Genomic DNA, 18,593 nt, shown 5'->3' on the forward strand with positions numbered 1-18,593 from the left:
GACCGGATCGAAGGAATTTTTTCTGAGTGTTCGATCTTTGTATTAATCATGATATTTTTATTACTAGTAAGGAGATTTATTTGCCTGATTACCTACTAATAATGTTTCAATTTGATAAATTAAGCATTTGAATGAGTGCACAGCGCGAAGGCCTATTGTGACTTAATGTAAATTATAACTATGACGCGTAAAATGATAATACTTCTTCTTCTTATGTGCTGCTTCTCTACAAAGCTTGGCGACCATCTTGGCTATGTTAATTTTTGAAGCTGCGCACGAAAGAGGGCACGTGTGCGAAGGTGGTGGCTCAGATTCTTCAACCACGAGGTGTTTTCCTTCTGCCACAACTACGCTTTCTTTATATTTTTCCCTGCATTATTAGTTGAAGAATCCGGTGCCCATAACCCCTCATAATAAATAAACGCTTAAAAAACAAACATCCCAAAGATCTTCAGCCCAGAGTAAACTGAGCCTCATACATTTTTCATTAAAAATTTTTGTGTTAACAAATGACCAGAGTAAATGTTCAGAGCTGTCGTGAAATATTTGAACTCGAAAAAATCACGTTTAGATAACGACCTTCCAGCTCACCATCACAAAAAGAAAAAAGTTTTTATTCTGATTATTTTAATTTAAAGATTTGGAAAAGATAGCTAAATATAACTTTATAGGACATCTAAATTTCGATCTTGGATCCGTCAAAGTTACTTGAAGAGCAAAAATTAGCAATTCAAATTACAAAACTACTTAAAAGGAACCTTGTGCTTTTAGTCAGAAAACCTGCACAAAGTTCGCTCGGAAAGTTCTTACTATGTTCTTACGTAAGAAATCAATTAATTATTTTGTATTTCGTGTTTCTTTATCAATGTCATAATTTAAGCTCATTGCAATGACTTTTTCATTTCATAATTTTAAATTACTTGCTGAATATTAATGATTTGTTACAAAAAATCTGACTCTGTGATAAGGTAATATTTAATAACAATTGCTCTTGATTTTAAAATTTCTTTTCCTCTTGACTGTATTTACCTTACCTATACTATATATAGTATAGTGTTCGCATTTAAAGTTGGCGGTCGTACAATTGTAGGGATCAGATGGGAATAACCGGTTATGCGTGATGACGGTAAGGAATGATACTTGTAAAGACACCGGATAAATAATCAACTTACACATTGTTGAATAACACATAGACATTCCTAATCTAATTGAGATCACCGGCTCTGTAATGCGGAAGAAGTTGAATGGGTATAATCAATTATTGCTCAATTCTTTTAATAAATAACTATGGATAAATAACTTTGGATTCAATTGACAACCGTGTCAAGAGGCTTATAGGCGACTCGGAATTAGTGGAGGCGAAGCTGCAGAGCCTTGAACACCGCCGTAAAGTTGCCTGCTTATCGGAATTTTACAGGATATATCACGGAGAGTATGCTATGGAATTACACGTTTTAATTCCGCCTTCCCCTTTTCATCATCGGGGGACTAGGCGTAGGCTTTTTAGGAATTTGGGTTCCACCCCTATGTTGTGGATATTCCAAAGATTCGCACGAAGCGTTACGCTTCCACATTTATACAACGGCTATGGAGTGGAATTCCCTGCCAGCAGACTTATTCCCTGAACGTTATAACTTGGACCTTTTCAAGGCGAGAGTGAATATGCATTATTTAGGTGTGCATGGTATTATTTAGATGTGATAGGAGCAGCAGCAGTACCCCTCAGACGTTTGCGATTTAAAGCTCTAAGTGGCAATGAAAGAAGAAAGAAAGAAAGATTATCGACAGGCGTGTCGCTTAGCAACAGGCACACGACTTGTTCGTCCCGTCACCTACTGTCATAAAAAAAGATGGTTCGGACACGTAGAAAAAAAGTTAGCGTAAAGATAGCGAGTGAGCGGGCAAGTTGGTAAAGCTTAACCAAGGCGAACTTACTGCGACTAAATTGAGGATGTCTCAAAGAAAGGCCAGGTCAAGAGTTCCCTTAAGCGTTGAGCGTAGATAAAAGCACTGATGCGTGTAGATGAGGCGAAGTACGTGTGTCAGGGTCTGCCTATCCCGATGGGACAATGCCAAAGGTATGTCTTGACCGCAGCGCGACCTTTTAGATGTCATTTGTTTGCCGACGAGTGGAAATCGGTCACTCAGGTGCTATGCCGTCTGGCGTCCGCCAGCATTTAGGTAATACCCAAGAAAGTAAACATTTGAAAATTAGAATCTTAGACAGATTTGGAGTTCGTAGGTTTTCGCGATTGTTACACAATGGAATAGAAACTATTTATTTTAGTAGCAGTAGAGCTCCTTGTGAAAGAGCTCGTCCAGGGAAGTACTGCCACCCTACCTATTTCTGCCGCCAAGCAGTAATGGTCACATTACTGTGTTCCGGTTGTGAAGGGTAAGGGTGCTGGTGAAATTACAGGCACATGAGACTTGTCAACTTATGTCTCAGGGTGACGGGCGCAGTGGCAGTGCCCCCAAGATCTTTGTAATTTAAAGCTCTTGGTGGCACTGCAACTGTTATGGGCAGGCGTGTAGCTTACCATCAGGCACACGACTTGTTCGTCCCGTTACTTAATGTCATAAAAAAAAAAAAAAAAAAAAAATATTCGGACCTTAATCTCATATTTTCTTTTTTAAATAAAGCAACGTTTCGATCCCTTTACAGGTCTCATGACCCCCATGGTCACGGCTGACTGAAAAGGTTACGTTTAATATGGGTAGGGACCACCCTATTCGTAATTAAACATTAATATAAACTAACTATTTCCGTGGCCGGGTTCGTTTCATTTAATTCTCTCGTGAGTTTGGGTGTAATTTGTGTGTAAAAAAAAATGTTAGACACAATTTAGGACCGTAGGTTTGTTTAAAAAACAAATATACGCTTTTTAGATCTGAAAGAACAGTTTCATTTCTTAGACAGAATGTTGAATTCCCTAAAGCAAAACACTTCCCTATTTCCCTTTAGAGCAGAGATAGCCTAGTGAGAGAACGCAACGCTTTGAACCCTTGTGACGGCATCTACCTATGACTTCAATTTCTAAGTTACGTACATTTGCGACTATTTAGCCGCGATATCTTTCGCTAACGAAGAAGGAGAACATCGTGATGTAACCTGCACGTCGAAGAAGGTTCACAATCCTTGGGTCACATGTGAAAGATCCAACCTGCATTGGGGCAGAATGGCTCACTATGACCATAAGATATCAATTCATACGAATTAACTTTAGTACACTTTAAAAACTGTAGATGGCGACACTTGGGTAAAACAAAAATAAGAAGTATAGAATCTTGAAATTTTGAGGCGTCCAAGAAGTATAAAATGTAAAAATAAATGCAAAGCTATTTAAACAATATTTTAGGAATGTGGAAATTAAAATTTATTTACCATTATGAAAATTAGTAAATTTCTTTTAATTATTTCATTTTGAATTTGGGACTTAATCGTGTATAAATAAAAGCATTATTTTATTTACCTCGACGTTTCGTACGTGTTACAAGGGACATGGTCTCGATGGGACTGAAGAGGCGGTGGTCAACATCTTCAAGCGCGCAATTTTTGTAACTACCCGATTTTAGTCTTCATTATTTTATTTGTGCAACAGGGTTGTCACCTAAACCGAATTCAAAATCGAATAATGTGTGAAAATCTACGACTGGCAATGCGCTTCATCAGCACTTTACGCCTTGAAAAACCAGAAGATCAACAACTGGGGGGACCGGATCGCAGTCTATAGAGATAACAACTGCATCAAGGACGGCGAAGACGACGAACCAAAACAAATCGATGGCGCCTATTTTTCGCGAACCAATTTTCTGTGACAATATAAATAAATAAACATTCAATGTTGTGAAATTTATAAGTTTAGTATATACATATAGTTCTGTATCATTAGCATAACTCATTGTCAGTTTCATTCCATTCAGCGTTTTAACTGCCCCCGTGGCTCAACGGTTACCATGCTGGTTACATTCCAGGTTCGATTCGAAATATTAGTATGGCCAACATTTATTTCTCTCATGGGTTTGGGTGTAATTTGTGGTTATCTTTTTTTTTTGTAATATCAAGTGACGGAACGAACAAATCGTGCGCCTGTTGGTAAGCTACACGCCTGTCCATAACAGTTGCGGTGCCACTCAGAGCTTTCAAACGCAAAGATCTTAGGGGTACTAAACCCGTCACCCTGAGGCATAAGTTGATAAGTTCCATTTGCCTGTAGGTAATTTCACCAGTACCCCTTCAAAACCGGAACACAGTATAATGCTGATATTACAGCTTGACGACACAATTGGTAAGGTGGCAGTACTTCCCTGGAGGAACTCTTTGGCAAGGAGCTCTACTGTGATTAAACTGTCTATGTGTGTCCGTGTCACCTGCGATACAGGGTTTCCTTAGTGCGGGGCTATGAGTGTGTGCGAGTTATTATAAACTATTCACTCTCTTTCATCAGCACTTCACGGCTTATTGTTGTAATTTAAATCAGTTCACGATTAACCATCGCGTAGCGTACTCATTTTTATCATCAATCTATCAAAATGTATCATTATCACTTACCGTAATCAAGCAAAGAAATCTACTTATCAATTATCAAGCTATCATTTTTATAAGATTACAAATACACCGTACACAATGTAATTATATCTTAGTTTGCAATCTGTTGCGAACGCAACAGAATTTTTGTAGTAGATTTTAATATAACTTTAAGAGCACTAACTAAATGCTTGTCAAGGTCACATTATGTATTAAAATCGATTACACTTGAAATCGTCACAATGGTTAAACTCTACCGCTCATTCGTAAGGCAGGTTCTCCTGAGAAGAATGAGCAAGAAACTCTAAGGTTGCTCTTTGTAAATAACATTTGTACGCATTCAACATTTACAATATATTTTTTGTTTTGCTTCACATCAGTGATCGAGACTACCTTCATGAGCTAAACGGGTTACTACCACGGATTTTTGTCATCCAAGTACGCAGAAGTTATATCATATTAGTTGTCGTACCTTTAGTATAAAGTTTTTGTTACACCATAGTTTTAAACCTCGTGAATGGCACATTTTGTGTATCAACCGGAATCTTGTTATAGAAGCGTATACATAGCGTATATTTCCAACCAATCAACTAACACCACATACATGTTATTTCATTCCTACCACAATTTAAGGAACTTTTTGTACGAACTCAAAAAGGTCAAAAAGGTTCACTTTTGATTTGTACGTCTATAAGAAACCACTACTGTTTAGCGATTAATGGCACTACTCCTGTTAACCAGCTACCTGTTGCAAATATATTACAGTCAACTTAAATCGTCTTTTAATTTTACGAGCTCGTCGAGATCCTCATCATCTTCTACTTAGGTCTGGCGGCTACACAATCAATTGTAGAGATGGCACTACATTGAATTAATTCTCGATAATAAGTAACGTTTTAACACTGACTTTTTATTTAAAATATCAAATTTTGTTATATTACGCTATTGTAAGTATGTATAATTACCGGCTGAACAAGTCTGTTGGCCTTTTCGAATGTTATTACAATCGCATCGCGGGTTCGGATGAGACGGAGGATGATCATTGATGTAACATGAACTAATTGCACAACCTACACTCAACAGCCGCAAAACCCAAGAGGCAAGAGGCACTAAACTTAGAAAGTAAAGGACGGGAGACCAAGGCGTATAAGTCAAATGGATGTTTAGTTTAATCAAATGAGTAACTTTTATAAAAAAAAATCCGACTTCAAAAATTTGTGGAAAAAGTTTTCAAAAGTTTGTAAGTCAATGCCTAACATTGACTTACAATTATATGGACGTCGGGTCCGCGCTAAAAAGTGTCCGCACTTGTAAGGCGCTAAAATCGTATACAGAGCGCGACACTCCGCTTTAGTCTTCATTTGTTCTACTGACAGCGCGATACTGCGATGACATAACAATTTAAATTTCGAATAGGTTGACTTGGGACATTTTTTTCGTGGTTTTTGTATTAGACCCGTCGTCCATTTATTTGTAAGTCAATGGAATTAGGTCCATTTGTCAACTTTTGAAATCGGTTAATTCGATTCGATTCCTATTTTGTCAAAATTGGATGGGACCACTAGTGATGTACTCCCTTTTCAACAAAAAGAATCATCGAAATCGGTTCACAAATGTCAGAGTAATTGAGTCACATAACCTCCTCTTCGTTTATAGTCATTTAAAGAAATACTTCAGATTTAGATATACCAACAAACAAAGATTGTTGTTGCGTGTTCTTAATAATGTCGGAAGAGGTGAAAAAAGAGACCACTAACTAGAGTTTACATTTGAAGAAAATATTCCCTCAATGCGGTTTTGCGAACTTTCCGGTATCCAATATCAATAAAACTAAAATAGATATAATTCTGAAATCGGTTTTTTTTATAAAAAAAACTTACAATTATTGAAATTCTCTTGAGAAAAATGAGTAATGATGATTCGCATTTCTATCCTTGTTTCCTTCCCAGATTTCCTGTTTAACACTAAAAAGAATCAAAACAGTCTAAGTCTATTTTGCAGCCAGATGCATAACTTTCCACAACCTGTGACTACACATAAAGCACGGTCACAGCGGTCACGGTTATACTAGTATAAATAATACATAACATAAACGTGTTATATTCTCGAACGCAGTAGAGTTCAATTTGTCAACATCGTAATTTTGTGTAAGTTGAAGTCTTTTGTAAGGAAAATTAGAAATATATTACTTAACTAAACCTAGCTAATGTATTTATTTATTTCTCTTTTCTTATGGTTGCCTTTAATTACTCATTTTCTACATTTTCTTACACGTGTCGCCATAAATCATTTTTTTATTCGTTCTCCTTTGTTGCAAATGACGTTTTATGCATTTAAGATTGTAATAATGTATTCAAATTTCAGTGAATTTTGTATAGAAAAAAACTTTAAAAGTAAAGGTAAACAAATATGGACGACTCAAAGGAAATCGTCATCATCATCCTATTTAAGAGCCAGGTCCTTGTCGGCGTGGTCTCCTACATCCGAACACGGTTCATAGCCAGCTCCTTGACCTCTTTATAGCTACGCACTCTTCTTTATTTTCTTTTTCCGTCTATTTTCCTCTCAGTTATAATTCTCACAAATTCGACATTACGTAATAGATGTCCTTACATTTTCCCTCTTCTGTTCTCCATTGCGTTTAAAAGATTTTTTCTACCTTAACTCTTTTCGAAAGGAAAGTCGTGAGCCTGATGATAAGCTACACGCCTGTCCATAACAGTTGCAGTGCCACTCAGAGCTTTAAATTGCAAAGATCTGAGGGGCACTGATCTGAGACATAAGTTGACAAGTCCCATGTGCCTGTAATTTCACCAGAACCCTTAGCCTTCAAAACCGGAAGACAGTAATGCTAACATTACTGCTTGGCGGCAGAAATAGGTAAGCTGGCAGTACTTCCCTGGACGAAATCCTTCACAAGGAGCTCTACTGCATACAAATTACACTGTACTATACGTGTTTGTCGTTTGCAGTATTAACACTATTAAATTGCAATGACGAAGTGAATGATAATGGTAATATGATAATATGGCCATGGGCCAGATCATCGCATGTCAAAGATCACGACATAATAATAAAAAAGTTTCAATTCTCATGCTCTAAAAGTACGCCATTGAAACCTTACTTACGTGACGGAAGTAAGATACATCTTTATTCTGTAGGGAATAAAAAGTACCAAATTTTTATATTTACTTCGAGTGAACAAATTCAAACAGCCAATAGTGCGCTCGGTTTTAATTCCGCGCCTTTTTCGCATAAACGGTGGTGCCACATTATTTTCCCGCGTTACTGCGGCTGGTGGGTCAAACTTCAAAATTTTGGTTTGTAATTTTGTTGCAGAGCGAATACGATTGAAATATTTTTATTTTTCGCGCAATCGAAGTAAAAAGTAAAGTTATCACCTCGAGACTAAAGCCAATATAAACCCTCTCTCAATAAAAAAATTACTATTATTCTCTTTAAAACAATTTCATTAAAAAAATAAAAACCATAGCTTAAACCCCCGAAGCAGTAAAGAGGGAAGTTCTAAGTTTGAATCGTTCGTTTGTATATATGTATGCATAAAAAGACAGCCATCTGTTCGTGCATCGTAGCTCCCAAACTGATTGACTAATGTCAAAGTGGTTTTTTATTTTATTTGAAAGCTATTTTAGTTAGCACAATAGTGTTTGATGAACATCTGTTTAGCTGTTTCAATGTCATCAGCTCTTTTCTAGTTAATGTAGGTCGTTAAGGTAGCATGTCGATTTGATATTTCTTATACTATGGAAACCCAGTGATGCTAGAAACATGGTTGTCAAGATAACAAATAGTACTAGTATAGGTACAAACATGTTTCGCCAGAAAATATTGTAGACATGCAAAAAATTGGTAGTCTATCTAATTATAAATATAATTAATTATTATAACATTGCAATATATCGAAATAATAGTCATACGTATTTAAATTAATTATTGGAAAAAATTCTTTTTTTTTCCACACGCAAAATAGGCGTCTTGACGTCGAGTTGCGGACACTAGCCCGTAACACCAAGTACCAAGTACTATTTTTTTAACACACACACTCATAGCCCCGCACTAGGGAAACCCTGTATTGCGGGCGCCATGGACACACACTTTACCTTTACTATACTTTATCTTTCGACCATTCGTATAATTTTTAACCGATTTAAAAAAAAGGGGGAGGTTATACGTTCGGCTGTATGAATGTTTTCAGATATCTCTGTCAATTGTGGACCGATTTTGAAAATCCTTTTTTTTTGTTCGAAATGATGCACTCTCGTGGTGGTCCCATTGTCGCCAAGTCAGAATCCGATGAGGGAATCCCATGAAAATCGAAGGAAATTTTATAGGCATGTCCATGTATCCACCAATTTGATCATCAATTGTGCATTAATTTTGAACATTCTTTTTTTGTATTTTACTTATTACTTATACTACTATTTGCTTATTATTTTCCGCAAATAAAAACCGACTTTTCACTTGACACAGCCCATGTAATCAACAAATGACCGTCACCGTGACAACCAGAAAAAAATATATAAAATATACCAAGAAGTCCGTAACGTTCCAATTGTCACCAAGAAGTCAAAATCTGATGGATCCCACGGAAATCGAAAAACGCCGATGAACAAACTTTTCAAGTCGGTTTTTTTTTTCAATGAAAAAGTTATGTTTTAAATAATTCAATAGATAAGTCTTCATTTGGTTATAAATTCTCTTTTTCCATCTTATGTACTTCAAAAAAAGTAGTCTGTTAAATTCGAGGGTTGATATCAATGTTTTTGATAAATAATTGTATATTGCTTTTTACAAAAGCTAGGCTAGCACTCATAAATGTATCATCATAGGGAATCCCTGTATCGCGGGTGCCATGAACGCACACATAGACAACCACAAATTACACCCAAACTCACGAGATAAATAAGTGTAGTCCATACAAATATTTCTTCCGGCCCGGGAATCGAACGACGCTATGTCATGCCTTGAATCTATGTGTAGACATTTACCTACTTATTCCGAACACCATATTCCGACCATTGGTCATAGATAATGCCACAAAGATTCGAACCGGAGACCTTTCAAATGAGAAGCGCAACCCTACTTGGCTACCATTGATTTTTCTATTGTTCGGTAATAAGCGGATATCCTATTGGAGCGGAGAATCCTCTACATTTATTATCAATTAATAGTATTATCTCTACCCAATCGTGCAGCAGATATCTAACAGCGATCGCAATTGTAACGAGTTTGTTTGGTAGACGACGAAAGTTGTGGATGTTGTAACCACTATGGAACGACAAAACTGGATTTTCAAAGTCAAAGATCATTTATTCCATAGGTAAAATAAATTTACACTTGAAAACGTCACATTTAAGCTACTGCTCGTTCACTACGCTGACCTCCCCGAGAAGAACGAGCAAGAAACTCTAGGGATTGCTATTTTCAAATAAACTTAAATGCTATGGAATACACTTTGAATCAAATTTGTGTGGATTCCGGAGCCGTGTCGTCTTTCCATACACCTTTATCTAACACGTAGTCTTCAATTTTGTAATATGATTTTTCGATCAAAATATTTTTAATGTAGTTTTGAAACTTAGGAAATGATAAACTTAATATGCTCCGGAATCATATTGTAAAAACGTATACAGATCCCCATAAAAGAGTTGTTTACCTTGGTTAAACGAAATCGTGGTACCATGAGTTTGGACTTAGCTCTAAGGTTAATATTATAGATATCTTCTTTCTTATTTAAATTATGTATATTTTTACGAGCATATAAAATATTTGAGTACATGTACTGTGATGCCACAGTCATGATACCAGTCTCTTTAAACTTTTTTCTGAGAGAAACCCGAGAGCCTAGACGGTACACAGCACGAATCGCTCGTTTTTGCAATACAAATATGGTTTGAATATATTTTGTTTATGATATCAAGTGACGGAACGAACAAGTCGTGCGCGTCTGTTGGTAAGCGCCTGCCCATAACAGTTACAGTGTCTCTCAGTGTTAGTGTTAGTGTAACTAGGGCCTTTTTAAGTAGAGAGTATAATAGGCTAAGTAAGTACTTAAGTGTGTATGTTCAATCGGTGACCTCATCGTCACTTTCCTTTACGAGAGATTGAGATCAATTGTGTAAAAATTTTTCTATAAAAAAAAGGCTGACCACCGGAAACTTAGGTACCTAAGTGATCATCGGACACGTGGTGTCTAGACTATCCCAACTAAATACCTAAACGTAGCAAGAGACAGAAAAACGCGTCTTTGGATGCCAAATGATGATTATTACTAATTTAATATAACTACGTGATTGTACATACTTTTTTAGTACTAAAAAACATTGATCAAATTATTTCCAATGTAAGAAATAAAATAATATTATATTTCAAAGGTTTTGAATGTGTATGAACCTTTTAAAAATGTTGCAGGTACTCCGACATGAATGAAGAAATTGTTATTATTCGCGTCGCATGCCTATCACGTTCTAAAACCAGTTAGTGAGCCCATAATAAACATAAATATCAACCTTTAGAGGCTCTGTTTTTGAAAGCACCTTACCTAAATAAAGATTGTTTTAATTTGCACCCTATTTTAGGATAGGTTTTAACCTACAGCCTCCTTACATATTATTATGTTTTCCTTACTTTTGGTAGATAAGACAACAAGCGCCTGTTCTAAACTTCTATGTTTTTCAAAATGGAAAACCAGTTAAGGAATTGACGTGTTAAAGTTTTTTTTAGACCGCATTGTTCGAATATGTAACGAGTGGTCTGGGTGCGCAACCGAAATCATTTTGAAACAAAATTTAAAAAAAAAAAATTGTCTATTGGTTGAATTCTCAATCTATTTCAATAATCACGTACCTATATAGATGCAGGCATTGTCAAAATACTTTAACATTGTGCTATAAAATGTTTGAACGTTTGATATAAATCAATAATTATCTCATAAATTTAAAGAACCCTATGTACATTAAAATTGAAGTGCACGTTAATTGAACTGCGGTTTAATAAATATTCAGATATTTTAAGCACTAAACAAAATAAGATAATTTCAATGTAACAGAATTACTTAACGTAGTAACCAACAAACGTTTAACGTTTTATAATAGGTGTCTTGAAAATAACAGTCATTTAAATAACGTTCAAAATCGACAAACAATGGATGTATTTTGCCGCCTTAAGAATTTAATCCAAAAAGTTTATAATCTGAATCTTTTTAAGAAAAAGATTTTATTTTATTTCAAAGTGGCCAAAATTTAAGATCGACAATTTTCTACTTCAAAATTCAAAAAACTAAATTCTTTATGGCGAGTCCATTGACTTACAAGGCGAGTCGTAATAAGGCACAATTTATGAACTAATTTGAAAGGGTCGCTGTTAACGAAATCGATATGGGGACTATTACACTATTGCGTTCATATTTGAAATTATCTTTTGCTAATCTATAAGTTATTATTATCTACAATAATTACAATCAATGAACCTAATTATATGTCAAAGACTTAGTACTAAGTTATTATTATACTTTATTAATTATCTACCTACCAACAGCGGTACTTTTTTCTAACAAGTAAAATGGCAACATTTATGCTAATAACGCACTTTAAACACATGCTATTTTTAACCGAAATGAGAAAAGGAGGAGTGAGTGTGTATGAAGAGGAGTGTATATGTGACGAGATACTGCGATATTAGTATATCGATTTCGATGATTTTTTTTTGGTTAGGGTAGTGTAGTGGTCAGATTCAAATTTGAATTAGGGGATGAATCGGATTTATTGCATTTCACCCACTTTCCGTCAACGAATTTCAATAAAATTTGCCGCCGATAACGTGACCATACGTCCCGGTTTTGAACTCCGCGTCCCGCAGTACCCAAAATATTTAAAAAATCCCGCTTTGGTAAAACACACTTGACAATAATTCAAAAAATATAGAACGCTAGCCCATCATTAGAACTACACAATATTAGTTCTTTTTTTACATTTATAATTATTTTAAGTGCTTTTTAAATTTTTTTAATAATTAAACATTTCTTAACTATCATTAACCTGTGTTTTTTGAAACAATAATACATATCATCATATCAATAAGACAAGCGTCACGCTCTGAGGGAATGAAATAATGGTCACATTATACCGAGATGTAATTCCAATGAAAATAAAATGTTAGTGACTAGAGCTGATCTAATGGTAGAAACGGCAGACAAAGTAGAGGATATAGCTCAAATGATTCGTTTTGACGAGGACTTCCTTATGCGTTTCAAATATTGTTGAGGAGACAGCAAAAACGAATATGCAAATTAATAAGGTCGGGTTTTTTAAATAAAAAATAATAATTACTTATATGTAAAAAATAGCGGATTTTTGTAATTACAGTTTTTCATTAATTTTTAGTTTATATTATAACGTTTTCAGTTTCCTAATTGTTTGTTGCTTGATTGATCTGATGGCTCTAAAGCCAATGTTCAACAAAAAAAATTATAATTATATTTACCACTACTACATGCACGCATTCTGCAGAGACTACTTAGCAATCTGTATCTACAACACAATCTACTACTGCTGCAATTGAATTGGTATTCGTATCTGGAAGAAACTGTTTAAATAGACATCATTTTACTATCTATATTGTAAACAATCAAGCGTCCTTGTTAAATATTATTAATGTTTTGGCTCTTCCCGAGTGTTATTTGCGCTAGCGAAAATATTTTTTATTTTAATATTTACGATGACATGATTTCACACTTCGTAAGTGCGTCAAGAATTATATAGTACGTACATTTCAAATACAATGATTAACTATGTATTTTTTTCTCTGCAGGGCTTCGAGAAATACCATGAAGTTGCAGAATAAGAATAATGGCGACAAAAACTTATGGGGCTATAATACAGAATACGGTTTTTTTTATTTTGGCGCCGACGACATAAATATAATATGATATAAGAACGACTTAGAACGAAACACGTACCTAACTGTTTTGAAGTTTTTGTATGTACCAAATTTTTCAATACGCATTAAAATAAACGGAATCGCTTAAGATATATTCTTAGAATGCTTTTAAAATTCTCTAGAGATAACGGGTATAATTTTACTACTGTTTTGCTATAGGCTGTCATATATAACTTTATAAGCCCGCGGTCGCCCGTCGGCTTTAGTGTCTCTACACGCGTCTCGATTTACTTTCACGTAGGTATTATAAAGCTCTTGTTTACGCTAACACCAAATTAATTGATAATTGCGTACATCTTAACTATTTGAGAGATCACATACGAGTAAAAATATATAAGAAGGCACGTGCACTAAACACAAAAGACAGAAATACTATAATAATGACGTTTTAATGGAATATTATCACCTCTTACTACTTTTAATTGACATTTAATTGTTAAACAAATGCTTTGTTCTTTATTCTCAAATTAAGTCTCAAATACTTCTGAGTTGAGTTGTTGTAAATATTTTCATTTTGGAAGTAAACAAAGCGGCCGTCTTGTAAATACTAAGGTTTATCTAAGTTTAATTCATTAATATTTACTAGCGTTGATTTTGAACTAGCTATGTACTTACATATCTAGTTAGGAAATGGTGACTGATATTGATATTATATATATTTACCTATATATAACCATTTAAATACATGTTTGTAACACGGTGCTACTTAGGTACCTAGGTATCTATAAGTAGAGTAGATTTGAAATTGAGCTATGCTACAATCTACGCAAGTTACTTCGTGTGTGTGAGTAAGCTCTTACTTACTTATTTACTCTATATTCAGTTCCGGGATCTAATTTGTACCTAATCCAGTCGTATTTCGAGAAGCTTTAGAACCGCATAATTCGACGTTATCAGCTAGGCACTTAAGTCTACTAAACCAAATCAAACCACCCACCTTTAGAAGTCCAAGCCAAGGTAGAGCACACTCCGCACAAATACACAATATGTGAATCCGAGAGACAGTCGGGACACAAAGCACTAACACGAACACTGAGAGCCGCGAAGAGCACGAGCAACGAGCGGTAAGGCACAGCACTAGCACAGCGCGCGGCACTCTCGGCTCGCGGAACTTGTCGCTGCTCGCGCGGGACTCGGTGCAGCGGCGGCGGCGCGGTGCGCGGCACTGCGGACGCCGCGGCGCTGCGGCCGGCCGCGGCCCGCACCCGTCGCGCCATTGGCTGCCCGAGCTCCACCCGTCGAGTCGCGCCCCGCCCGAGCTCTGCATCTGCCAGTAGCGTACTCGCGCCGCCCCGCGCCCTCCGCGCTTCGCACATGCCGCTGCCGCTGGAAGGGCGGGCGGCGGCCGATCCTCCAAAGTCCACTCTGCCACTGCGTTGCGTTCCGGCCGGAATCAGGGAAGTCACGGTTTGGGGACAACACTTCTGCCGCCGTTAGTTGAAAGGACGCATGTGACGTTATTTCAAAAAAATTGTCATGTATATCGATGTCATCAGTGAAAAAAGCCGGTCACTATTTTTTCCTAAGTGGATAAGGTATGAAATTTGTAGGTAATGTCATTTCTTTTTTGTTTGAGTTTTTATCACTAGCGCCCTTGCAACTATCGGCGGAAGGATAATTAAGTAATACACTAACGTCAACAATGCTATTGTAATTAGGCTAAATTGAAAAGGCATACGTAAGTGGTTACTTGCGCCTATCTTACCTAATATTGGGTATTTTACGAACATTTTTTTTACCAAGTTGAAAATGATAAAGGGTAACAATTAAATAATGAAGCATAAATAATAAAATATTTTAATTCCTTATTTTACGCATAATTTAGGTTTATCTTACTGCTTTTTTTAGAAAGTGTCTATGTTTTTTCGTTTGGAAACAGCAGATATTTTTCCTTTTAATTCTTTTAAATATTATTTTCCCGGTTTTGAGTTTTTATCACAAGCGCCCTTTCAACGGCGACAGAGTTAGGTACAGCAATCTCGCGGTAGAGGTACTTACCTACAGTTTGTTATGGACTATGGATGTTAACCTATACCAAAATATCTGGATCAATTGACAACCGTATTGTAGCTGTCCATTAGAGCTACAGGTCACCAACCTGTAGCTCTAATAATAAATTTAGCTATATTGAATAACTTTGTTCTCTTTATATAGGTACATAAAGACGAACAATTATTTAGGTTCATACCTAAAAAAACGAAATCTGCATATTTTCACTTTCTTCTCTCGTCTTTTATCTTTGAGTACCTATCACCTTTGGGATGGCTCTTCTACATATCAACTGGCCACTTTGGATTCAATTGACAATCGTGCCAAGAGTCTTATAGGTGACTCGGAATTAGTGGAGGCGAAGCTGCAGAGCCTTGAACACCCCCGTAAAGTTGCCTGCTTATCGGTATTTTACAGGACATATCACGGAGAGTGTGCGATGGAATTCCCCTTTCCATCACCTGGGGACTAAGCGTAGGCTTGAATTCCACCCCTATGTTGTGGATATTCCAAAGATTCGCGCCGAAGCATTACGTTTCCAAATATATATGCTATGGAGTGGAATTCCCTGCCTGCAGGCTTGTTCCCTGAACGTTATAACTTGGATCTTTTCAAGGCGAGAGTGAATAGACATTATTATTACGCCGATGACATAGTGCTGCTGGGGCCCACAGTTGGCAGTTTGCGTAAATTAGTGAGGCTTATGCTGAAAAACATGGTTTGAAGTACAACTCCAAAAAGAGTGAGCTATGATTTAAAGGCAGAAACAGACCTCCTGCCTCAGTCCCTCCTGTTTACCTCAATGGTTCGCCATTTCAAAGAGTTGAGCGGTTTAGGTACCTTGGGCACATTGTGAACGAAGACCTGAAAGATGACTGCGATATAGAAAGGGAACGCAGGGCGCTGTCTGTAAGGTGGAATATGCTGGCTCGGAGATTTGCTGGTTGTTCACTTGATGTCAAGGTCACGCTTTTCAAGGCATATTGCCAAACGTTCTACACCAGTAGTCTATGGACTAGTTATACTCAAAGATCGTACAGCACCCTGCGCATATTGTATAACAACCTGTTCTGGTCGATGGTGGGGCTTCCTAGTCACTGCAGTGCGTCAGGTATGTTTGCTGATGCGCACACAGACGACTCATTAATACGCAGAGTGCGGGGAAGCGCCAACAGTCTCCTGCAAGTTGTCGCGGGAAGGCTGGACAGTGCTGTGCTAGGCAGGTTCAACAAGCTGCACGCTACACGTGCGCTTCGGTGACCGAGCCGACAGTAGTGTATCTGCTATTCATTATTATTACTATACTAACATAGTTATTAAGGGTTTTGTGTACTAACAATCTATGGACCATTTAGTTGTCTGAGAATAAATATATTTTATTTTTATTATTTTATTAAATAGGTGTGCATGCTCCATCGTCGACCTCATCGTCACTTTCCATCAGGTGAGATGGAGGTCAAATACGCACTTATGTTTTATAAAAAAAAAACCAACTCACATTTTAACAACCCTTTTAACTGTTTACCTAAAGTAAGTTAAGTAGCTGCCTATAGTTAACGATCTTAACAGACAGGCCGCTCGCTCTATGACGAAATTTATTTAGATTCTTGAGTGTGTAATGCATGCAAAAAGAAACCACAAGACGATCAAGCGTCATTGTTGCTGATTTTATTTTTTTAACATGAATCCAAGTGACAGAGCGAATATAAGCGACACGCCTGTCCATAACAGTTGCAGTGCCACTCAGCGCTTTAAAACGCAAAGATCTGAATGGCGCTGCCACTGCGACAGTCACCCTGCGACATAAGTTGACAAGTCAAACGTGCCTGTAATTTCATTAGCAAGCTTACCCTTCTAAACCGGAACGCAGTACCTAATGCTACATTACTGCTTGGCGGCAGAAGCAGGTAAAAGGTGGACTAATTCATTCACAAGAAACTGTACTGCTGCTACTGTGCTGTGCTGACTAGTACATTATCAGCTTAAGTGCCTCTACCCTGTTCGTTCTTCTTCCCTGTTCTTTTTACATAAGCAATGATATCGCACGATGTTGAAGGGTTCTGATCCTTCTTTATTGACGTGTAGGTTTTACCACGACGTTCGCCTTAGTAATTATTAATGAAAGGTATAGCTGCAAAACATTCACAAATGTAGGTCTGTCATTTAGAAATTAGTCATAGCTGTATACGTATTATTTATGCTCACTGTAGACACCATTTAAATGCGTAATCCATGACGTGTAAGGAATCTAGGGACCTATATTTAAAAGTGTTATAGGTAATTAATACTACAAAGATCGAATACTAAGAAATTTATTTATTTATTTATTTATTATTTAAAACTTTACATCTACTATTACAGTTATAACCAATGCGATAGTGTACAAATTCAAATGTAGATTCTTACATTAAATCCATAATAAAAAATAAAAATAAAGAAGAAATCAACTACTCGCTCAAATTATTACGATACATGTACATAGCAAATAACGTATAGTGTTCTCCTTGTGAATTCACACATAGTACATGAAAATAAGTCCGTTCTGTCTATAACATCATTTAGGATCAGCAAAGCTCGTGTGAGCGGGGCCTTCTGGCTCTGATTAGTTCGGCCGCGCGACACTACCGACAACCGCGGTTTTCGTCGCCTCCTTACGTACTCATTCGGCACGCATAAAGACACCCTTTCCAGTATACTATGGTTGAAAATTGACCCTCTAAGTAGTTTAAAAATAATTTGAGAAAACAGTCTTTAAGTAAACCGTGTCAGATATGCGCTATGCCAACTAAGCCACGGAACGAACTATACTTCGTTTCAATCCATTTTAAAGAAAAATGTAAACAAAGAAGTCACCATACACGACTATAGACTGTTTAGTGATGGGCAATTTTACTGCCAACGACAAATCAATTAATTAATTGAATGAATCGTTTTGTTTAAACATACTAGAGTCATACTAGCGTTTTCCTTACATAACCTATAAAAGCATACTTAAACTGCCTCCGTGGCCGAACTGTTACCATGCCAGACTGCCACGCAGAGGTCCAGATTCGATTCCCGAGCCGGGAGAAATATTTGTATGGCCTACATTTATTTCTCTCGTGAGTTTGGGTGTAAT

At 36.8% G+C, this 18,593-nt stretch overlaps 1 protein-coding gene across 1 annotated transcript in view; it reads right to left on the reverse strand.

Annotated features, from left to right (window-relative positions):
* LOC113229319 overlaps positions 1-14,703 on the reverse strand; it is a 26,384-nt gene extending 11,681 nt beyond the window's left edge. The window contains exon 1 of the mRNA XM_026462872.1: positions 14,424-14,703. Within this exon, the coding sequence (XP_026318657.1) occupies positions 14,424-14,703 (280 nt within the window). The remainder of the gene's footprint in view (positions 1-14,423) is intronic.
* Between the last annotated feature and the right edge of the window lie 3,890 nt (positions 14,704-18,593).

Source organism: Hyposmocoma kahamanoa, unplaced genomic scaffold (assembly GCF_003589595.1).
Source record: "Hyposmocoma kahamanoa isolate Upper Pololo Valley unplaced genomic scaffold, ASM358959v1 303, whole genome shotgun sequence".
NCBI lineage: Eukaryota > Metazoa > Arthropoda > Insecta > Lepidoptera > Cosmopterigidae > Hyposmocoma > Hyposmocoma kahamanoa.